Below are 22,844 nucleotides of genomic sequence, written 5' to 3'. Positions count from 1 at the left end.
GAGGTCAGAGGATAAGGTCAGTTCCCGGAACTGTAGTGTCACCACACGGGTGCTAGCAACTGAAGCCTGGGGCTCTTGGTCCTCTGCAAGAGCACAAGTGCTCTTAACCGCTGAGCCATTTCTCCAGTCCCTGATTTTTAACTCTTGGTTCATGATGCATGCATTGCTTTTAGTTAATAATCAACAATTAAAACTAAAATTATACTGTAAAAATGTTTTTATTACATTTATTTATTTATGGGTGAGTGGGTGCCCATGGGCTTGCATCCTGCCTGTCGGAGTCAGAGGACAACTTCCAGGAGTCGGTCTCCCCTTCCACCATGCGTCTTCCAGGGCTTGGTGGGAAATGCCTTTCTTTACCCGCTGAGCTATCTTGCGGGGGCCCCAAAGTTGTACTTTTAATAACTAGATATAGATGGGAAACTGAAGTAGGCACTAGGAAAGTACTGTTAGTTGACACCTACACACACACACAGTACAAGCAAGTTTTCCTCGCCTGCCTTAGTCACCATCACTCAGCTTCACTTCCACCCGATTCTGTTCCTCTGAGCTCAGTGCCGCCCTCCCCAAAGTCCCGCCCACCACCTCCTAAGGCCCCACCTTCATCACTTCCTCTTTCTCGATTTTCCGGGATCACCCTACGCTTCCAGCCTTCCTCTACTCAGCCCCGCCCTCAGCGACCCGCCCACTCTCCTCGACACGCCCCCTTGCGTCACGTCCGGTATCCATATTCCCTCACCTACTACCCCTTGCTCCCGCCTTCACTCACTTCCGGTAGTCGTCGTTGCCGCTGCCGCTGCTGCTGCTGCTGCTGCTGCTGCTGCTGAGGCTGCGGGCAGAGGCCGGAGGACCGGGCGGCGGCGGCGGCGGCGGCGGCGGAAGCGGGAGCGCAGCGAGACGACCGAGCAAGAGCCGGAGAGCTGAGAGGCTAGAGCGCTCTTCCGCCCGCGAGAGGAGCCAGAGCCGCCCGGCCCCGCCGCCGCCGCCGCCGCCGCCGCCGCACAAAGCCTCAAGCCCGCGCCGGAGCCATGTCCGCGTCGGCCGGCGGTGGTCACCAGCCCAGCCAGAGCCGCGCCATCCCCACCCGCACCGTGGCTATCAGCGACGCCGCGCAGCTACCTCAGGACTACTGCACCACGCCCGGGGGGACGCTGTTCTCTACAACGCCGGGAGGTGAGCAGCTCCGGGCCTGCCCGCCATCGGGTTGGCGCGTGGCACTGTATACTCGACCTACAGCTTCCTCTCCGCCGCCGGACTGTGCTACAGGCCGAGCACTCTGCGCGGCGGGGCTTGCCTGTGGAGCTGCCCTACGGGCTTTGGGGGAGGGAGGTCGGAGAGAAAGAAATCTGGCGCAGAACCGTAAGATGACTCGTCTGGCCGCGCTTAGAGTCCCGGGACGAGGCTGGCATGCACTGTGTATACCTCGCCCAGCGTTATCCTCCTTTGACAGCATTGTTTACTTTGTTGGAGGAGTCATCACTGGTCGGGGGAGCCCCAGACCGGGAGAAGTGGGGGTAAAATAGCTCCTATGCTGTCTCCTTTGTGGAGACGCGGTCAGTTTTCAGACCAGAGCTTTCGGGGAGCAATTCTAAGATTGTGGAAGGGTGCTTTGTCAAACAGCACACACTATTCAGGTTAGGTTGCTTGATCCTAGGGAAGGGTCTTGTAGAGAGAGGCGGCGTAAAGGGAGATTCCTGGCATTGCTTTTCAAAAGATGGCCCTAAACTGTTTACTACCAGCACTGGAGAAAAGGTGAAACGTGTTCAATTGGTCACGAGTAGAAGGAAGCGCAAAGGTTGTTTTTCTCCTTTCTGGGCCATTCTCTCGAGGGAGGAGCCTGGAAAGGGTTCTTCAGGGCCTTAATGAAGGGGACTGGCCGTCATTTTCTAATCTCAGAACTTTGCCGCCTTTTGGTGACCTGGGATCTGGCCTTTGGCTAGAGGGTGAAGATTTGGTTAGCAGTCCCTGTAGTTTATGGAGTTGGTAGTCTTGACCATGGGGTAGGGGTCTCAAGTTCACTTCAGCCAATCACTTGCAATTGGGGCTAGTCATCCTATAATCTTGTGTAATGAGAAGGTACAGAGTAAGAGGACCTGCTTACCAACACCAAGAGATAGCAACCCAGAAGGCTGTGTGTGGTAGCTTTGGGCTGTGATCCCAGTACTCCAGGAAGAAGCAGCAGGAGGATCGCAGCTTAAGGCCAGCCCCAGCTACATAATGAGCTCAGCGACAGCCTGTGCTATGGTGTCAGACCCTGTCTCAAAACAAAACAAAAAAATCAAAGCAAACAAATCTAGGCGAAAAGTTGGCAGAGGATCTAGCCAGGCCAGTCTAGAAAGGATGGCAGAAAAGGATGAGTGCCCTGAATGACCTTCAGAATGACCCAGGCAGGAGGAAGTTCTCGTTTCTTAGGGAGAGTCAGGTTCAAGAATGGGCAAGACAGGTCAGCTGTTGAGGAAGCAGTGGCTTAAGTTGTTGAAGAAACCTTTCTGGTTTGGTCTATTGAAGACCGACAGGTTTTAGTCTTTCGTTCCTTCTATTTGTTGAGGCAGTGTTTCACCATATGGTTCACACTACTTGGACCTTTTTATGTGATCCTCAAACCCACAATCTTCTTGCCTCTGCCTCCTGCATGCTGGGATTTACTGGTGTGTGTCGCTCCATATTTGGTGTAACAAGAATCATGAGATATGTTGGTAAGCCCAGATGGAAGTGTCTTAACTTGAGCTGGTAACTTTTAAGAAACAGATTAGTGGCCAGTACAGGCGAGGCAAAGGCAGGTTGATCTCTGTGAGTCCAAGGCTAGCCCATTTTACTTAATGAGCTCCAGGACAGCCAAGGCTCCGTAGTGAGACCATGTCTTACAAAAAAAGATTTATTTCTAAGGTGGTGGAGAGAGATGTTGTCTCCTCCCGAGTTCTTTGTGGCATTGGTCAGCAAGGTACACATGCTTGTAGCCGTTCAGAACACATGTCACAGTAACAGGTGCATTGAATTTGCTTGGGGAGGAACCATACTTTTAGCAGGATGTTAATCTTTCTCTCCTGAGGGAAGATTCAGAAAGGGAAAACCTCGTGGTCCTATTTCAAACGCTGAGCTGCTGTGCTTTTAAGAGTAGGAAAGGCACATAGTCTTTAAGCCTTGCCCAAAGACAGAAGCGGTCTCAGAAGTGCTTGGGAAGGTCTGCTGAAATACCGTCATCTGTCCTTCTGCTGCAGAGTCACAACTGCAGCGAGTACTACTTACCCTGCCTCTGGAGAGCTTCTGCACATAGCTGTTTGTTTGTTTTGGAGGTAGGGTCTCACTTTATCTCCCTGGCTGTCCTGGCACTCACAGAGATACACCTGCCTCTGTCTCCCAAGCAGTGGCATTAAAGGGCTCCTTGCCTAGCACAGCCTTTGGATATTAGTGCAGGACAGCTTGCTTCCTGTTTGTAAGGAGATGGCACAATAGAAGTTGGAGCTGCGAGCCCTTTTGAGTGTTTGAGGGTTTTTTTTGTTTGTTTGTTTGTTTGTTTTTGAGACAGGGCCTCATTGTGTAGCCCTGTCTAGTAGACCAGGCCAGCCTCAAACTCAGTGGTCCCTCCTGCCTCTGCCTCTCTAGTGCTAAGTTTAAAAGTATGTGCCACTAATGGGCCCACACCTTCAATCCCAGTGCTTAGGGAGATAGAGGCAGGTAGAACGATGGGAGGCCAGCCTGGTCTACAAATCAGCCAGGACAGTCGAGGCTCCACAGAAACTGTCTCAAAAAAACAACAACAACAAAAGTATGTACCACCATGGCCAGCTAAGTAGTCTTTATAGCAGATAGCTCGGTGCTGTCTAGGTGTGCAGTGTTTATTGATGTTTTCCCCTTTGGAATGATTTTTAAGTGGCCTTTATTGGGGCTAGAGAGGAGCCTCAGCAGTTAGGAGTGTGCCTGCCAGTCTTGCGGAAGACCTGAGTTCAGTTCCCATGATCCACACTGGGCATCCTGTAACTCCAGCTCCAGGAGATCTCATGTTCTTGTCTGTTCTTCACCAGCATCTGCACACTTGAACATACTCACTTTGAAAAAGAGGTGTATTAGTTTGTGGGTGGGTGTGTCAGAGGAGGTCAGAGGGCAACTTTTGATCTCCTTCCACTGGAGTTTCTGGGAGCAAACTCAGGTAATCAGGCTTGTGTGGTTGAGCACCTTTACCTATGAGTTATCCCACTGCCTCCTACTTTGGAAATTTTCTTCCCTCTGATGCTTTATCTCTTTCTCTCTCACTATGTCATTTCATCTCCGTAGATCTTCAGTGGGTTTTATGGGCAGCACTTTACAGGAAACTAGACAGCAGGCCCAGACAGGTGGCACGGGCCTGTAAGCCCAGCACTATAGACAAAGAGAAAGAAAGGATCAAGAATTCCAAGCCAGTTTATGCTAGATGGTTAGGCCAACCTGGGCTACATGACACCCTGCCTCCAAAAAATATTAAATGTAGTCCTTGCTCCTCATGGGCTTCAGATCTTGATTTCAAAGGAATGGAGGCTTCCGGTAGGATTTGAAGTTTGCATTGGAACAGCATAGCCAAGTGACTGACTTACATATTTCAGACCTGAAAACCTCAGGCTTGGATTGGAAATTTCTGTTTAGTGAGAAGGGAAGGGAGTGCATTTCCTGCCTCAGGCTTCTGAAAATCTGGTGTCACACCCTTGGGGACCATTTCAGGATCTTGTTTGATTTGTTGAATGCCTTGTAAGATTGGCCTTGGTAGGGCAAGACTCCTTTATTGGTTGGAGACCCAGAGTAAGCAGCCCACCTGGAAGGTTTCTTAAATTTCCCCTCTGTGGTTTGGAAATGAGAGCTGAGCTAGAATCACACTTGCTGTGACATTCTTGAGCTGCTTTTGCTGATGTAAGGGGACTCTTCTCATTACTGAGGGACAGGAAAGATTGTTTTCTCCTGTCTATCCATGGAGCAATGGATGGTAGTTGGTTCACACAGTAGAAGCTGCTTCTGCCTTCATGGAAGGTGAGCTTGTTCCAGTAGTTGAGTTTTCTTATATACTACTAGGCAGGTAGCTCTGGAGGGAGGACCCTAATGAGTTCATTGTATAATTAAACAGCCCTGAGACCCAAAGAAACTAACCTGTTAGTACTGTGCAGCCAGTTAATGGCAGCAGGTGGCCCTGGAATCAGCAGTCTTACCACTACCTACTTTCTTCCTCCATCTTATTTGCTTACCTTTCTGGCAAAGGAACGTGGCAGACCTTTTGAGACATTGCTACCTCCTGAATGCTAGATAGCACCATGTTTCTCTGGAAAATAAGCGGAAGTATATGACCTATTTTAGCCTTCCTCTGCTTCTCTCCCTAATCACATTTTCAGCTATGGGAAAGAATACGGCACACAGTAGCAGAGAGCCACTAATTGCTGTGGTCTGAAATCTGTGTGTTCTCTGTCTCTCTTCCCCACCAGCTGGCTCCTGCCTCTCTGCTGCTGTTGGTGTCCTATGGTAGAGTTACCTGAGGGCCATTGGGAGAATCTGGAAATAAACGAGAAGGCCTCTAGAAGGGAATATATTCTCCTTTGGACTAAAGTGAGCTGTATCTAAAAGTATATTGGGAGCCGGGCATGGTGGTGCCCTAGGGAGACAGAGGCAGTCAAACTCTATGAGTTTGAAGTCAGCCTGGTCTACAAATTAAGTCTAGGACAGCCAGGACTACACAGAGAAACCCTGTGTGTATGGGGGGAGGGGGATGAATTGGGGAAATGTGCTTTTTCAGCTGGTCCTTTCTTGAAGGGATGAACAGTACTGGTTTCTCAGTCAGTTTGGCCTGTTTATTCTGAGCCAACAAAATCTCTTTCTTTAACTTCCATTCTCTTCTATTCCTTGTGTGTGCCCCTGTGGTCCTATGCAGAGGCCAGAGGAAAACATTGCATTCTCTACCTATCCTTTAGACAGAGTCTGTCACTGAACCTAGAGGTTTGGTTTTTGGCGAGACTTAGTTAGGCATTGTGGTCTGGTAACTCCCCATCCCCACCCACCCACTCACAAGCTCTGGGAATACAGGCCACCAAGAGTCACACCCAGCATTTACATGGGTGCTGGGGATCTGAACTCAGATCTTCACACTTATGTAACAAACGCTTTTGTTCACTGAGTCATCTCCCTGGCATTTTAACTTTAGCTACAGCGCTTTATTATTGTGAATGAGAGATGTACATCACATAACTTTGTTTTTTTTGTTCTGGGGAAATGGCAACTACTTTCCTCAAAAATACAGGCTGCCATGGGATGCCATTCTACAGCTTCAGTTGTGAGTTCACCTACCAGGGTGTCTGTCCTTCAGCTTTTGTGCTGGATATAGAAGGACTGGCTTGCAAGCCTGTTGAAGACCAAGGTCGTTCCTTATCAAGGCAACACTTGGAGATAGTAGTAGGTCAGGTGTGGGGTGACAGGGAAGGTAGCCCTGCTGTTGATGGGGCAACACAGCCTCTCCTCTGTCCACCAGCCTTCAGGGGGCATGGAGAAACTAACACCAGCACCCCAAGGTCAGTCAGCAGAGACCTTTTTTTGTAGGGCTGGAGTCCTGAAGGCAGTGTAGTGTCACAGAGGGATTTGTGGACTCTAGGCTCAGTGGTTTGTATGTGTAAAGCCTTGCAGGTCAGACAGGAAAATTTCTGTGTAGAAAGCTGCTCCATCTGTCGAGCGGGAGGAGAAAAGGCCTTGGCCCTTGCTGAGTCTGCTGGTAAGTGGCAGGCTTCCTAGCTCCAATTCTTTAGAGGGAGCAAATGCTTGTGGGGATTTTTGCCTCTCTATTTATGGGACCTAAGCTCTTTTGAGACTTGTATTGTAGGTAAGACCTAGACTGACATTTCCAAATTCATTACTTTCCTTAGTGCTTGTTTTTGTTTGTTTGTTTGTTTGTTTGTTTGTTTTTGAGATGATCTTGATATGTAGCCCTGGCTGGCGTGGAACTCACTCTGTAGACCAGGTTGGCCTCAAACTCAGATCTGCTTGCATCTGCCCCCTGGCTGTTCAAATCCAAACAGTAGTGGTGTTGCTTCATGTTGACTGATTTCCAGAGACTCCCTAGGCGGGCCAGTTGGATTATAGGTCATGCCCCATTTTGGACTTAGTATTAGTTGGTTTTTGTTTTTTCTTTTTAATTTGAAACAAGGTCTCTTGAAGCCTAGTCTGACCAGAACTGTGTAGCCTTTGATGACCTTTACGATACTGCTTCTACTTTCTGAGTGCTAGGATTACAAGCATGAAGTCCCATGCCCTGTGTGTTTATGCAGCGATTGCACCCAGGCTTTATGTATGCTAGTCTTGTATCTTCTGTGTCATGACTTCCTTTGCGTTCTTTGTAAAGAGGGCTTCTGTCAGCTCTTCTCCAAGATTTCCCCAACAATGGGCCTTCCTAATAGGATGTAGCCTTTCTTCTCTTGCCCTGCAGTGATCAGATGGGGACCATCCTTGGGTACTTAAGTTTGGTAACCTTTGCTCTTGTTACTAGGCATGGGCTTAAATGATTTGGTAGATCGTCCACAGAACTTTGGAGATTCCCATTTGCCACAGCACTTAGTCACATCATGGCAAAAGGCTTCAAGCTCCAGTTGTTAAAAGAACATTGTCAATTTTTGTTTTATTAGTACTTCAGGGATCTGGTGGCTGTGCAAAGTAAATGTGGTTTGGCCACCACCAGTTTCTCGGAGGTCCTCTGGCTTACTTACACAGTTATTAGTTTTCTTTGGATTGTGAGCCACAGAACTTTTTAGCAGTCTATTCATCGAAGTCCTCTATGAAGAACGTATTTGTTAAAATTTTCTTCTCTGGGCTCTCTGGTACAGACAGACAAAGCTTCCTAAGGATAAATTCCCCATAGTCCTTCATGTTTTTGCATCTTCTTTGCTGTTCTGGGGGTGGGGGAGGCCTAGCTTTCTGAGTGCATTAAAGTGCCTGGCTGCTGGTTGTCTTACTACTAATTTCTTTGTTGCCCTCGTGCCTAAAGATAGGTCAGGGCTGAGGAGACCTCAGTGGTTGAGAGCATAGTTGTTCTTGCAGAGGACTGGAGTTCCCAGTACCCACATCAGGTTCCTAATAGCTGCCTGTAACTCCAGCTCCAAGAGCTAAGTACCTTCTGGCTTCCCTGAACACCTGCACTCTTGTGGACATACCTATAGACCGAAGTATGCGTAATAAATCTTATAAAGAACTCCCATAAACTGCCCAAAGTTGTTTGCCAAGTGCTGGGTTTGTTGTTGTTTTGTTTTGTTTTATTTTTATTTCATGACAGTCTGGCTGCCCGAAATTCACTGTGTAGGTGCTGGGGTTAAAGAAGTGTGCCCTCAAACACACGTTGCTGGTCTGTGTGCCGAAGTGCGAGTGTGGAAGTCAGAGGATGACTACTTTAGATGTCAGTTTTATCCTACTGTGAGATCAAGGGACTGAGCTCCGGGCTTCAGGTTTGTTCACCAAGTACTTTTACTACCCACTGAGCCATCATCTTGTTGGCTTTTGTTTTCCAGCGGTGGGGCTGCATCAGGGTGGCGAGCATGTCCATCAAGTGAGTCCTGCGCCCACTGTCCACCCAGCTACCCATTGTTCTCATTCAGCTTTTGAGTGGGAAGGACCCTGCTCATGGCTTCTGCTGCCCTCGTAGTTCTGTTCTGTGTAAATTCAGGAGCACAAGCATCATTTTTTTCTACTGTGTTTGCTGTTCTGGAGTTGAGACTCAGCCATGCCCATGCTAGGCAATTTCTCTCCACCCAGTTAATTTGCAGTCTGTGCACTGCACTCCTAGAACTCCCAAGTGTGGTAGCCAGATTGCTGTGAGTTCAAGGCCAGACTGAGTTACAAAGTGAGACACTTATTTCCACCCAAAAAAGTATGCCTGTGAGTTCATGTGTGTCAGAAACATTGAATATTTTAATGTTTTTTTATCCTCATCTTTTTTTTTCTTTATTGATTACACTTTATTCACTTTGTATCCCCCCTGTGGTTCTCTCCCTCTTCCCGTCCCAATCCCTCCCTTCCTCCACCCTCTGCATGCATGCCCTTCCCCAACTCCGCTGATAGGGGAGGACTTCTTTTTCTTCCTTCTGATCCTAGTCAATTAGGTCTCATCAGGAGTGGCTGCGTTCTCTTCTTTTGTGGCCTAGTAATGCTGCTTCCCCCTCAGGGGGAGGTAATTAAAGAGCAGGCCAATCAGTTCATGTCAGAGACAGTCCCTGTTCCTACCACAATGGAACCCACTTGGATACTGAACTGCCATGGGCTACATCTGTGCAGGAGTCTTAGGTTATCTCCATGCATAGTTCTTGGTTGGAATATCAGTCTCAGGAAAGACCCCTGTGCCCAGATTTTTTGGTTCTTGTGGAGTTCCTGTCCTCTCCAGATCTTACTGTTTTTCACTTCTTTCATAAGATTCCCTGCACTCTGCCGAATATTTTAATGTTTAACAAATAATCTTTGATTCTTTATAGTAAACACAGGTATCCACTAGGAACTAAAGGAATTTGTTCCTGGTAATTAACTTTTTTTTTCTTCAGTAGTTAGGGTCTTTGGAATGATCATGTGCTTATTAATCACTAACATGCTGCTTGCTATTTTTGTGTTCCATGTGGAAGGTAACCAACATAATAGGTAAATTCTTTAACCTGCAGTCATTCAAAATTCAATGATTTGGTGTAGCAATGTAATAATTGTGCTCAGCAGGCACAACTGAATAAAATTGGTCAAACTTTCAAACTTGTGCTTAGGGAACTACAAAATGTTGTGTGGCCATTGAAATGGCACCATGGGTAAAGGAGCTTGCTGCCAAGCTTGAGTTTGATCCCCAGGATCCATGTGGTAGGAGAAGACCAACTCCTTCAAGTTGTTCTCTGACCCCTGTATGCACTTCATAGCATTTTTGCCCTCGAACCTGTGTATACAGGTGTATGTACGTGCACACACACTAAATAAAAATGTAATTTAAAAAATTAATGTTGAAAGAAATTCAAGACAACTAAGTAAATGAGAGGCACTTGCTGTTGGTAGAAAGAACTTGGAGGACCCTCATAGCAATTCAAGTGGAAGCTCTTCAGCAGGTAATGCCTATACAACTGGTTGTCCACACACAGAAACTGAATTTGGACCCACAGTTCACAGGTAGAGTTCCTAGAAAAGCAGGCAACAGAACACAACCTTGGATTAAGAAATTTCTTAGATTTGACATCTAAAGCAGCACAAGCAGTAACTTATAATAATGATGGTTAATATGCCATACAACAGATCTGAAATAAAGGAGGTTTGTTGTGGAAAAGGGAGGTGAGGAGGAGAAAGCAGGGCAGTGAGGACACCTATGACAGAGAAAGAGACAGAGAGAAACAGAGAGACCAAGAGACAGCAAGACTAAGAGAGGCTGGGGGATTCTTTTTATCGGGCACACACCTGGCGGTGGCGGCAAGTGATAACATCTGAGGTTGCTAAGCCCCCAGAAGGCATGCTAGTGGGACCACCTATAAGCTGACAGTAGCTAAAAACATAACCTGGATCTCTCACAAAATCACAAACACTGGGTCCTGAAATGGTGGCACATAAGAGCCATGTGTCTGTGTGTCTGTCTGTGTGTTTGTGTCTGCTGGTTGCTGCAAGAGTTCCAAGCCAGCTGGGGACTTAAAAACTTAACTGTGCAATGGTGGCACATGCCTTTAATCCCAGCAGAGGCAGAGACAGGCAAATCTGAGTTCAAGGCCATCTTGGTTACACAGTGAGTTCCAGGACAGCCAGGACTACACAGAAAAACCCTGTCTCAAAATACAAAAAACAAAAGAAACTTTTTATGCCTCAAACAATGACCACATAACATATGCTTTTGGGTTTAATTCGTAGGACTGGGGAAAGGAGAGAGATGGGAGAGAGAACCACCAAAGGGTAAACTATATAAGAAGAAGAAAAATTACAAATCATTTTAGTGTGTTATATAAAAAAATAATACTGGAGATTTCAGTTAGTGGTACAGTACTTGCCTAACATACGCATAGGTAAGACAGTGGGCTCCATCCTCACTCAGCTCTGTGTGCATTTGTGTGTGTGTGTGTGTGTGTGTGTGTGTGTGTGTGTGTGGAGAGAGAGAGAGAGAGGATTAAAATACAGTAAAAAGTCAGATCTGGATGCCTTTCTTCAAAGGTGATGTGTAATGGAAAAGACAATGAGCACAGTAAGCACTTGAGCAAGGGGGCCTAATTAGCAAGTTGTTCCTCAGGCAGTTAGTGTGTGACTTAGCATGCTCCAGGAGAATGGCTGTCAACACCATAACCTGTACATGGATCTAGATCTTAAATCGGTGTCAGCTGATGAAGAGATTAACAGGTGTGACACACACATTGCCACATCTCTCCTGACCATGGACGTGGGTTTCAGAATGACGGACCTCCAGGTGCTTGACACTGCAGGAAGCAAGAGGCCCTCTCTGCTGTCCTCTGTCCTTCGATGTGATGCACTTTATTTCTAAGTTGGAGCAGCAATAGGAACTGATGATACAATAATTGAAACTATGCTGTTGTAATGCAAGTTATTTGAAACTTAAAAAATCTTTAAGATTTTCCACTTAGCACTTTGAAAACATAGCAAAACCTCAGAAAAGGAGGGACTACTATCCTGCAATTTATCTGAATATAAGCATAACAATACATTAGATTGTTGTGTGGCCGTAGTTAGAAGACATGGTCTACATTGCATGATAATGAGCAGATCATGAATTTCCAAACAGGTTAGAAAGCATCAGGCTGGAGTGGCTAGAAAAGAATCTGCTATGACCGCAATTTCCATGCAGTGTGATGGAACTGAATGGTGGGGAGGTAAGTGTAGATGAGACCATGATGGGTTGCACTCCAGTGATAAGACTAGCATCTTCATAAGGAGGGATGACTGCAAGCTTCTTTCTCTCCCGAAGTCCCCTCCTGTCAGCCCGCCCATCACTAGAAACCTTCAGACAGTCTGGTATTGTATCATGGGAACACCTGAGAGGACCCTGGAGGAGCACAGGATCAACCTTGGCTCTGTGAATTGAGTGTAACAGCTTCAGCTGCACAGAGCATGGCTGAACACAGCCCGAGGGTTTTGTGTTTATTGCTGTTTTTGTTGTGTTCCTAACCGTCCGCAGACTCACTGTAACCCATGCTGGGTGCAGGGATGACAAACAGGTTCCATGCTAGCTACTCTCAAACCCTAAGTCAAACTCAAGTCTTCTGCAAGCTAGAATGTCTTCCTTCTTGCTCATAATTCAGATGCCTATCTGAGTTATTACTGCAGCTTTTTTTTATCCCCCAGGGGATGAAGCTATTTTACTGTACCCTGTCCTATTTTTGTTGTTTGTTGTTCTTGTCTTTTGGTTTACTTGGTGCTTCCCCCATCCCCTGCAAGACAGGGTTTCTCCATATAAAAGTTCTGGCTGTCCTAGAACTCACTCTGTAGACCAGACTGACCTTGAACTCACAAAGATCCACCTGCCTCCACCTTCCAGGCGCAGGGATTAAAAGTGCATGCCACCGCCTCACTCTGCTTGGTTTATGGGCCTTTTAAGACAAGGTCTCACTCTAGCCCAGACGGGTCTGAAACTTACTGTGTATCCCAGGTTGACCACATTGTACAGCCCTCCCCCCATTTTTACAGACAGTGAACTCGCCATAATGACTGACTGATCTACCAATTTCATTTATTTGTAGCTGTACCCCAGGTGGGATGGGCAGATCCTATAAAACTGCTGTTTTAATTTTTTGAGGAATATCCATCTCATCTTCCCCAATGCCTGTACACTGTGAGCTAGAGCAGCAGCACATCCCTTTTCTTATCCTGGCCAGCACTTACCTCTTATGATTTTGATAATAAACATTTGCCAGGTTTGAGGTTCCTGCAGTTTTGATTTGTGTTTCTCTAAAGATTTGGTGGTGTTATGCACCTTTTAATGCACCTGTTGGCAAGTTGAGTTGGGAGCTTCTGATGTGCATTTCTCTCTCCTCCTTCTCCTCCTCTTCTTTTTCTTCTTTTCCTTTTTTAGCAGGGAACATTGAGGTAGGATCTCATGCTGAAGTCCAGGCTGGCCTGGAACGCTTAACAGTTCCCCCCTGCCTCAGTTTCAAGTGCAGAACTTGTAAGCACTATACCTATAAGACAACTTGCAGCCAGCAGGCTTTCCTGATTCTTGTACTCTAGTTGACAAAAACCTCAGGTGACTCTGACCGTAAATTGCGCGTTTTATTTATTTAGTGTGTGTGTATGATGAGATCATACTTGCCATAGTGTGTGCAGAGGTCAGAGGACAACTTCTGGGGCTGGAGGGATGGCTCAATGTTTTAAGAGCACTAGAAGATCTTCAAGAGGATTTGGGTTCTGTTCCCAGCACCCATATGGTTGCTCATAATATCAGTAACTACAGTTCCAGGGGATTCAGTACCTTTTAGCTTCTCAGTACATTAGGTAAACACACAGGTAAAACGCTCATGTATAAATTAGGAATAAATAAATCTTGTTTTCAAAAAAGATAAACTTTGGAGGCCACTCGTCTCTTTTCCACCATGTGAGACCCTGGATTGAACTCAGATGGCCAGGCTTGGCAGCAAGTGCCTCTAGCTGCTAAGCCATCCTTCAGGTCCACATTTGAGGGAATATGGTGACCATCTTTCTAGGGAGGAGGCTAGCCGCCAAGCTTCTTTCAGCAGTGTGTAGACCAGGCTGGAATTACAGGCATGCGCCACCATCTGGCCATTGGTTAACCTTTAATAGAAAGGTGGAGATCTACTTTTTCACATACTTGTTTGTGTTTGGTTGTTCTTTAAGAAATTTGTCTTGCATGTCATGGTCACGCATGACTGTAATTCCTGTACCAGGGAAGGCAGGCAGACAGATCTCTATAAATTCAAGGCCAGCCTGATCTACAAAGCAAGTCCAGGATAGCCAAGGTTACACAGAGAAACCCTGTCCCCCAAAAACAAAAAAACAAAAAAACCTGTTGTGATGGAGGCTGGAGAGATGGCTCAGCAGTTGAAAGTTCTGGCGGCTTTTCTAGAGGGCCTTGGTTCAATTTCCAGCACCCATAGGGCAGCTCACAACTTGACTGTAACTCCAGTCCCAGGAAGTCCAACACCTTCACACAGACATACATGGAGGCAAAATACCAGCATAGATAAAATAATAATAAATAAATCATTAACAAAAACTTTTTGGGAGTTAATTTGTTGGTCTAGTCAATAAGTGGCTGAAACAAGATTTAAATCCAACCCAGGTTAAATTTCTTTAGAAGGAGGATGATGAGAAAGAAAAAATAAATTTTTTCTTTTGAATATTGAGGTGTTAGGCTATCTGTCGTTAAAAAAAAATAGGACAGAGCTGCCATACATAGAGCATGAAGTCTGTAGACAGGCACAGACGTAGCAGGCATCCTGAAAAAAGTCGATGGATTGAATGATGTAAAAAGAATGGGTGAAGGGAGGGAGATGGCTTCCTGGAGGAAGTGGCATTGGAGCTGAGTGTTGAGGAACCAACAAGAGTTTCCCAGGGGAATAAGGTAGACTCTTCTCTTGACCAAGTTGACCCCTTTAAGGTGGTTAATTAGGTAGCATTTGAAAGAATTTCTTGGTGACAGACAGCTGGTCTTTATCTATCGACCATTCTTTCTACCTGCATCTTGCTGGCAGAGTCCTCTTTGCTCTGAGACACCCCATGGCTTTGTCTGCTCTCAGAACAGAAGTTCCAACACTGACCTCCACCTGGTAGGTCCAGCTTGGTCACAGCGCTCTCCTCAGAATAGATCAGTGGCCTCTGAAGAGGACTGAGCCACACGGGTAGCCAGCCTGAGTAGCCGTTGTGTCGGTGCCTTAATTTATTTGAAACTCCTTCAACCCTATTTTTCAGGAACACGAATCATTTATGACCGAAAGTTTCTGTTGGACCGTCGCAATTCTCCCATGGCACAGACCCCACCTTGCCATTTGCCCAATATCCCTGGAGTCACCAGTCCTGGCACCTTAATTGAAGACTCAAAAGTAGAAGTGAACAACTTGAACAACCTGAACAATCATGACAGGAAGCACACAGTTGGTGAGGGGCGGCCTGTGGAATGAGGGGCTCCAGGGTTTTCTGTAGAGTGGGAAATGTTGCTTCATCAAAGCACAACTGATGTTTGGTGTATGTCTGATTGTTTCTCCCTCTAACGTCTAAAATGCTTTCAGTTTCCATCTAACTGTATGGGGAAAAACAGTCAAGTCGCGATGGAAGGCAAGTGTGGTAGTAGTACATGCCTTCAGTCCCAGCGCTCAGGAGGCAGAGATAGGCAGATTTTCATGAGTTGAGGCCAGCCAGGGCTACATAGGTAGATACTGCCTTAAGGGGAAAAAAAATTTAGGATGGTAACCCAAAGCCTGCCTGTCAGCGGCTTTATTTTCTAGGCCTTCCCCTTACATAGACATGATTGCACACATGCTGCTCCTTCGACCTCCATGATGAGCAAGTGTGCACACGCACACATGCACCCAGAAAAGAATCTTAGGCCTCCTTTCTCCACCAACCCAGATAATAAACGTGACCAGGTGGTGGTAGCTCTCACCTGTAATTTTAGGTGGATCTGTGAGTTTGAGGGCAGCCTGGTCTATTGAGCAAACTCCAGGACAACCAGGGCTACACAGAGAAGCCGTGTCTCCACAAAACAAAAAAAGAAAGAAAAAGAAAAAACAAAACAGATCCGATATCCAGAGTGACTTTATTAGGGGTCTGCCCTGCACCTTTGTAGTGGGATGAGGTGAGGTGGTGTCTGCACTCACCTCAGACTTTGTGCTTCATGTTCTCTGCAGCTCCAGATGAGGTGTTTGGTGGTTGGTTGTGGGTTTTTGTTGTTGTTGTTGTTTGTTTGTTTTTGAGACAGGTCTCACTCTTAGCCTAGGCTACAGAGAACTCACCATGAAGCCTAGATTGGCCTCACTCAGACTTGTAGCCATTTTCCTGCCTCAGCTTCCCCAGTACCTGCACTACAGTATAAGCTGCGATCCCTGCTGCAAGTGTCAGTTTAGAGCAGAGCTGAGATCAAAGCCTCCAGAGAGTGTGCTCATTTGATAGCAACCAGGAGCTGCAGTGTATTGGTTTGTGGAAAAGCAACTGGAAATACCCCCTTGTATCTTTCTTGGTGTGACCACTTTGCTCTCCACACCCACCCAGGTGAAATAGATCACCCAAAATAAAATAAATCAGTTTCGGTGCTGAGACAGGGTCTTGCTATATACCCCAGGCTCACCTCAAATTTAGTATTGAATCTGAGTGCTAGTATTGCATTCAGGAGTAGATGTCATGAGGCCACAGAGTGAGACAGTTAGTATTAGTTTTGCCCTTCCAGGTAGAGAAAGATATTAGAAACAACTTTGCCATTTCCTTTTGTACTAAACTTCTCATTTCTTTCCTTCTAACCAGGGGATGAGGCTCAGTTTGAAATGGACATCTGACTCTGCTGCAGTGTTGAAGGAGGCCACACGCATCGGCCTGTGTGTGCCTGACTGGGCCAATAGGAACAGTGAACAAAGACTCTCCAGCTCTCCCTCCCCTCCCTCTGGTGCCAAATGATGGGAGATGCGTTCCATCAGACCACATCTTCCCCTGTTTCCTGCCCTCTGCCCAGTTAAGGTTAGGTTGAAAGCCCTTGGATTATTCTGTGGACCTGACCAGAGGAAAACAGGCCCTGTAGCTTCCATGGTCATTTCCCAAGAATCTTTCTATCCCCTTCAGATTTGCCCCAAGTCTAGGAGATTCCTTGGGCAACACCTCTGCCTGGGGTGGCTAGGAGGAAAGGAGGTTTAGTGCCCACTGCTGTCCTGTGCTCTCTTCTGCCTTCCCTCCCTGCATCCTGCCGGTGATTTGAGTGCTTGGGGGGAGGGGAAGTTTTTAAACCGCCTGGTGGAAGTGATAAAACAGAATGAGCTGCTTGCCCTATCCCTGGAGATGTTTGTCTCTGCACTGGAGCACAGCTTCTGTACCTCCGGCACCTCCAGCTGCATTCCTGGGACATGTGACATCAGCCTCCTTTTCCTCTGGGAGGAAGGCTTCTGTCATGGATGTGATAGCTCGTCTCCCCATTCCTTTACCAATTCATTGGCATGGGTTTGTTTTTTGTTTTTTTGAGACAGGGTTTCTCTGTCCTAGCTGGCCTCAAACTCATAGAGATCTACCTGCCTCTGCCTCCTGAGTGCTGGGATTAAAGGCATGTGCCATTATTCCCGGTGGCACAGGTATTTTTTTTTTTTTTTAAGCCCTATTCCTGAAGGGACCCTTTGTGACAGCTGGTCTTTGCCTATCTGCTATTCTTTCTACCTGCATATTGCTGGCAGAGTCCTCTTCACTCTGAGACAGCCTATGGCTTTCTTCTCAGAGCAGAAGTGCCAACCTTTGCCTGGTGGCTACAGTTTGGTCATAGTGATCTGCCTGGGAATATATCAGTACTTTTGAAGAGGACTGAGCCACACAAGTAGTCATGGTTTTAAAACCCGGTGGATCTTAGTAGGTTTGGTGTCCTGCAGGTTATTATATTTTGAATTAAAGTTCACTTCCCCTTATATTCCTCCCACACTTGGAATTTGCTTTGTGCTTGGCTGCTGAGAGAGAAGCATGGGCTGAAAAATGCATTCCTCCCAGGTTTCTTGCCCTTCTCATTATACATTCTCATCGTTCATCTGTCCTTCTGTCCTTCCCTTCTTCCCTTTTTCCTTCATCTCTTTCCTTCTGGTTCTTCCACCAGGCCATTTTTTAAATCTACATCAAAGATACCTCACATGTTTGGTATCTTATAATATCCGTCACTCCTTATCAGAGGAGAGACCTTTTATTTTTAAGATGACTACAGACCTATTTTTAGATAAGCTTTCAGTACAATTTTGAACTGCAACTTTTTTAACGAAACATCTTCCAGTATTGGGAAGGTTATTAAAATGTTTCTAGGCAAGTCTGTCCTTTGTCTTTCATAGTTCCTCTGAGCGCTTTCCTGTGCCCTCAAGTTTTGAGGGCTATTTGGAGTTGTAGAGTGGCTATTTTGTGAAACTGGACCAGTCTGCCTTGCTGTGAGTTGTTGAAGAAAGCTTCCTTCCTTTCCTTTACTCCTCTGCTCTCTTGCTCTTCCTCCTCCCCATCCCCTCTCCTAATACTGTGGGCTGACATGGAGATCACAGGAGATCCATCCTCCTTAAGGAGACAGTAAAGCAACCACTGGTTTCCTGGGAGTTTCTGGTTACTAAGCCCTCTTAGTAACATTTTAGATCCCCATTGTCTGGGAAAGAAAGCGGCTTGCTTTTCTTTTGAACCATGGAAAGACTCTAATTTGGAAAAAGAAAGGACATCTTCAAATCTTGGTTCTGTTTTTTTTTTGTTTTGTTTTTTGGTTTTGTTTTTTGTTTTTTGTTTTTTTTTTGGTTTTGTTTTGCTACACAATGTGAATAGCTCAGAGTGCAACCCTCTGTGACGGTCACTGTCTCAGGAATAAGCGGGGTCTCCAATGCTTGGGGATTTTTGGAGTCTCCATGGTGATAATCAGAAGAGTTTTGTTTCTCTGTTAAATGTATCTGTTGTGTTTTTAATTAAACTCCCAAATTTCATTTAATATGGAGTCTTGGAAAGACGTAAGTTGTGCTGTAATTGGTATAAGAAGCTTGCTCAGGACCTCTTGTACTCTGGAGCTTGATTGTTTGGGAGCAAGGCTCACAATTCTTCACACACTGGTGGTACCCCATGGGAAAAGGACATCTGCTTCCTCACTGAACGACTGTCTGCCGCTGAGTGGCTTCCTCCTGGACCCACAACTGGGAATGGATTTGAGTCATGGGAGTTGGGATCCAGAAACTGTTTCCCTTTTCTTACCGTCTTCTGGGGTCTGTCTGCATCTGCACCTCCTCTCCAGTCAGCACACGTTTCTAGTTTTCTTTAGACTGTCACCTTCATGGTGTAGAGCTTTCTAGCCTTGTGTCCTCTGCCAGCACCCCTTGCTGCTGGGTATGGGCCTTATCTGAAGGCTGCCATTAACCATTCTTTGACCTCTATAAATCAGCATTGTAAGGTAATTGCACAAGACAAGCTTTCAACAGGCAGCATCTTTGCACAGGAGCCAATTTCTAGTAAGCAGAGTCCAGTGCAGGGTTCACCTCTGGGTGTTCAGAGAGCCTCACAGTAGAGGTCTGTGATGCCCTAATCTGCCAGGCTCCCACCTGAGTGAGACAACTTTTAAAATCTTAGTGACCCTCTGTGCTATTTCTCTGAAGGTTAAGTTTCTGCACTTGTGGGGACAATCAGCCATCATGAGGAAGAACCTCCCTCCAGCCCCAGCAGGAGACACAGTTCCCAGTAATATTCTTCCTTCTTAGTTCTACTGAAATAGGTGCTGCTTCTCCAGGGCACAGGAATGGGAAAGCTGGCAAGAGTTCTGTACTTCTACATATTACGAGTTATCTATTGCTGTGTAACAAATTACCTGCAAGCTTAGAGTCTTCTCCATAGGGTCTTGGGGGTTGCTTAGCACGGAGGTTTTAGCATAGGGTCTCATGATGATGCAGGTAGGGTATAGGTCGGGGCTGCTCTCATCTGGAGCTTTAGAATCCCCCATTTTTTTGTGGCTATCAATGGGATGCCTTTTTTGGTCACTCCCCATATGGATTTCTGTGGGATAAGAGCACCTGACTTCCTCCTGAATGACTGATCGCAAAGAAAGGTGGGTAAGAAGGAAGTTGCAGTGCCTTTAAACCACCACATCCTACCAGGAGAAAAATAGGTGATGAGGAAGGTGGAGATAGTTACAGCCATAAGCTGGGTGCACATTGCTATCAAAACAGCCCTCTGTGGTGAGACCAAACTGGGATAGAAGACAGACTTCTCTTTCCCCAAAGCATATCTTAAGACAGGTGGCAGGAAATGAAGATTCCCAGATCTGTTGTGACCTCTTCTGCCTATCTTCTCAAGAATGCTTGCTTTGCAAGTCTCTGAAGTGTCCTCTTTAAGTGTCACTTACGACTTCTGTTGTCCTTGAGCCAAGAATTGACAAAAGGAATTGGGGTGTTTGTATGGAGCCATACAAACTTTCTTAACTGGAGTAAGACTTGTCAGACAGGTCAAAGGATGTTGGATTTCATATATTTGAGCTGCAGAACAAGAAGCAGTTCTGGTTCTGGGAGATGGTATGGAAGCCAGGTACCACCTGAGTCAGTGGTCAAGATCTCCACCAGAAGCAGCTTGTCCATAAGCCAGCAACTCCTGAGAAGGCAAGTGTCTCTGTATACTTGAATACCAGGTCAGTGCAGCATGCAGGCTAGCCCATTGCCTTCTGGTTGCCTAAAAAGAACCAGTCTTTGGTTTCACCCATAAGGGAAGCTTAAGAGGTAGCTTGTCAGCGCCTCAGACCTCACGGAATGTCTGCTTGTTCCTGCTAGCCATTCTCACCATTCTTAGATGGAGGCTCTTGTTTGGATTCGTGCTCTGTCCTTTACCATTTGCTTCTCTGTAGTCATACCTGCTTTAGCATGTGCTTGAGGTACTAGTGAATTATATAGGCTTCTTTCTAATCTGCAGAGGGGCAGGGAATAGGGGTACTGTCTTTGGGCTTCTCAGCCTTCTCAGTTCCATTGGGCTCCAGTGAAAGTCCAGAAAGGCTCAGGTGTTGGCTGCCATGTATCAGCGATGGAAGCTCCTTCCTATCTCCATCTTGAGTGCTGGCTACTTGATGGGGGTCTGGTATAACCCTCTTCACTCCCTTTAGAGGGAAGGCACCACTGTCTTCATGTAATCCAAGTTCTTTGGTGAGTTTCTTGGACTCCGTGCCCATGGCAGCTATTTATTAATCTGCGAAACTCAATCACCAGCCCATCCTTCCCATGGGAAGGTGGGATTTGTAGTGGAGGAACACCATTTCTTAGGGGTAGAAGTTCTGTCTGAGTAGGGCATGGTTGCCCCTAGCCTTCAGCTATTTTTTTTTCCCCTTGGTTCCTGCAGTTGAGTCAGTCCTTCAGTGCTTCCCATCCAGGTGTGCTTCCTGCTCTGGCAATGGGTTTCGTGAGTGGTGGACATTATTGAGGCTAGCTCACAGACACTTGACTGAAGACTGTAAGGATGGCTGACAGGTCCTCATTTTTCCAGATGACCAATCAAGATACCTTTTCTACTCTGAAGCTGTAGCTTTCCTTTAGGCAGTTCCTAGAAACTGGTGCCTGTTGGCAGAACTCAATTTTTGAAGTCTTCGGGTGGTCCCTGGTTTTTCTCTGCTTGCTCAGCACTTCCTGCAACCCTAGTAGGCCATACTGTGTGCCCAGTAGAAAAAGGCTACTGAGCTGAAACATTTCCCAGGGGATGCAAACTCCTGTTCACTTTTCTGAGGTGGAAGGGTTGAGACTAGATGTCTGGTAGATATTTGGCTGTGCTGATATTTCCAAAGGGAGCTCCTGCCAGGGCTCCAGACCCAATTTTCTGGGCATTGCAAACTTAGAAAATTCCATGAATCTAGCACAGACTGCCCATTCTTGCCTCTAAACCCTCTTTCCTTTCCATTTTCAGTCTTTTAAAAACTGCCCAACCCTGGCCTAGGGGCTATGACTGGAGAGCAGGACAATGGGGCCACCAGCAGGAGGCAGGGGCCATCGGGACCACACTGGCTCATGCCAATGCCTTTACCCCACTTACTGGCACCCAGGCCAGCTCCAGTAAGCCTTAAAGAAGGCAACTTGAAATGCCCCAAGGACTCCAATCCCCAGTTGTCCATTTTAAGAATCTTTTTATGCGTTTCCTATATGCGCTTACCTGTTTACTGCTGCAGTCCTAACCATGTGGAACAGGGTTTCAGAGGCTGCCAGTGCTTTCCTTGGTCCTCCCCTTTGTTTCCCTGGTGTGCTGTCCCCTCACTTCCTTTCATTCACTGTCAGCAATGCTGTGTGATTCTATGACCAGTTTGTTTTCTTAATGTCCTTCCAAACTAGCAGGTGTTTGGAACTAAGGAAAAAAATCCTCACCGACGGTTGCTGTTACAGTTAAATAAAGACCTTGAATATTGACTTGGTGGTGTTTTGTGGTGCTGGGCATTGAACCCTGCATCTCACATATGCTAAGGGCAAACTTCACCGTGGAGATAGCCTGACCTGGTATGTTATTGGGTTTTGTTTTGGGAACCGGCTCTCGATGTGTAGCCCTTGGCTGCCCTAGAACTTGTTATGTAGACCAGTCTGTCCTTGAATGCAAAGAGATCCACCTACCTCAGCCTCCCAAGTGCTAGGATTAAAGGCATGCACCACCACACCCAGCCTCCTGGTATATTCAGTTTATTTGTGTGTGTTTATATTTATTCAGATACAATGTGTGGTAGTTTTTGCCTGCAACCCAGTGTGCAGAGGGCTGAGGCAGAAAAAAAAAAAAATGCTAAAAGTTGGAGGCCAGCCTCGACTGCACACACACCAAAAACAAAACCTCAGAAGTGACCAGTGCACTGTTGTGGGTTATTCACATTTGTCAAGTCTTTGCATGAAGGAACCAGGCAGATAAGTTAGCTGCTTTGTCTACTCTCATGGATCACTGTCATTTTGGTCCTTAGAGTATAAGCACAGGAGCTTGGTGGCACCGGAGGAAATGCTTCAGTTAGTGCCAGTCTTAAAGACCATGTAGCCTCTCCCTGCTCTGAGGGAAACCCTGGCATATGTGTCTTACTCTAGGGACTAGAGTCCAGGCTGTTCTACACGACTTGGCTTCTGGCTTGCCTGTCCTGTGTTAGTAGCCATGGACAGGTCCGTGGAGAAATGAGGTTTACCTTCATGTCAGTGTAGAGGTTTGGTACCAGCCCACCCTTAGTTCCAGCCCCACTGCTCAGGAGTCTTGCTGCCCATGGCGTGATCTTA

General features: G+C 46.5%; 1 protein-coding gene across 1 annotated transcript; it reads left to right on the top strand.

The window, feature by feature from the left end:
* Positions 1-786: 786 nt before the first annotated feature.
* On the top strand, positions 787-22,010 carry Eif4ebp2 (eukaryotic translation initiation factor 4E binding protein 2). The gene is made up of 3 exons (XM_055598874.1): positions 787-1,173; positions 14,866-15,051; positions 16,411-22,010. Exons 1-3 carry the CDS (start codon positions 1,029-1,031, stop codon positions 16,440-16,442), a joined length of 363 nt encoding a protein of 120 aa, XP_055454849.1. The 5' UTR covers positions 787-1,028; the 3' UTR covers positions 16,443-22,010.
* The last annotated feature ends 834 nt before the right edge of the window (positions 22,011-22,844 follow it).

Source organism: Psammomys obesus, unplaced genomic scaffold (genome assembly GCF_907164565.1).
Source record: "Psammomys obesus unplaced genomic scaffold, mPsaObe1.curated_primary_1811, whole genome shotgun sequence".
Classification (NCBI taxonomy): domain Eukaryota; kingdom Metazoa; phylum Chordata; class Mammalia; order Rodentia; family Muridae; genus Psammomys; species Psammomys obesus.
The sequence above is the reverse complement of the archived record's forward strand: the minus strand, read 5'-3'. Positions and strand labels throughout refer to the sequence as shown.

Excerpts from the sequence above, each read along its gene's own strand:
- Eif4ebp2 (XM_055598874.1), top strand. The coding sequence starts at position 1,029 with ATGTCCGCGTCGGCCGGCGGTGGTCACCAGCCCAGCCAGAGCCGCGCC. Across the intron at positions 1,174-14,865 it reads GTTCTCTACAACGCCGGGAG|GAACACGAATCATTTATGAC; the intron begins GTGAGCAGCTCC and ends CCTATTTTTCAG. Across the intron at positions 15,052-16,410 it reads TGACAGGAAGCACACAGTTG|GGGATGAGGCTCAGTTTGAA; the intron begins GTGAGGGGCGGC and ends CCTTCTAACCAG.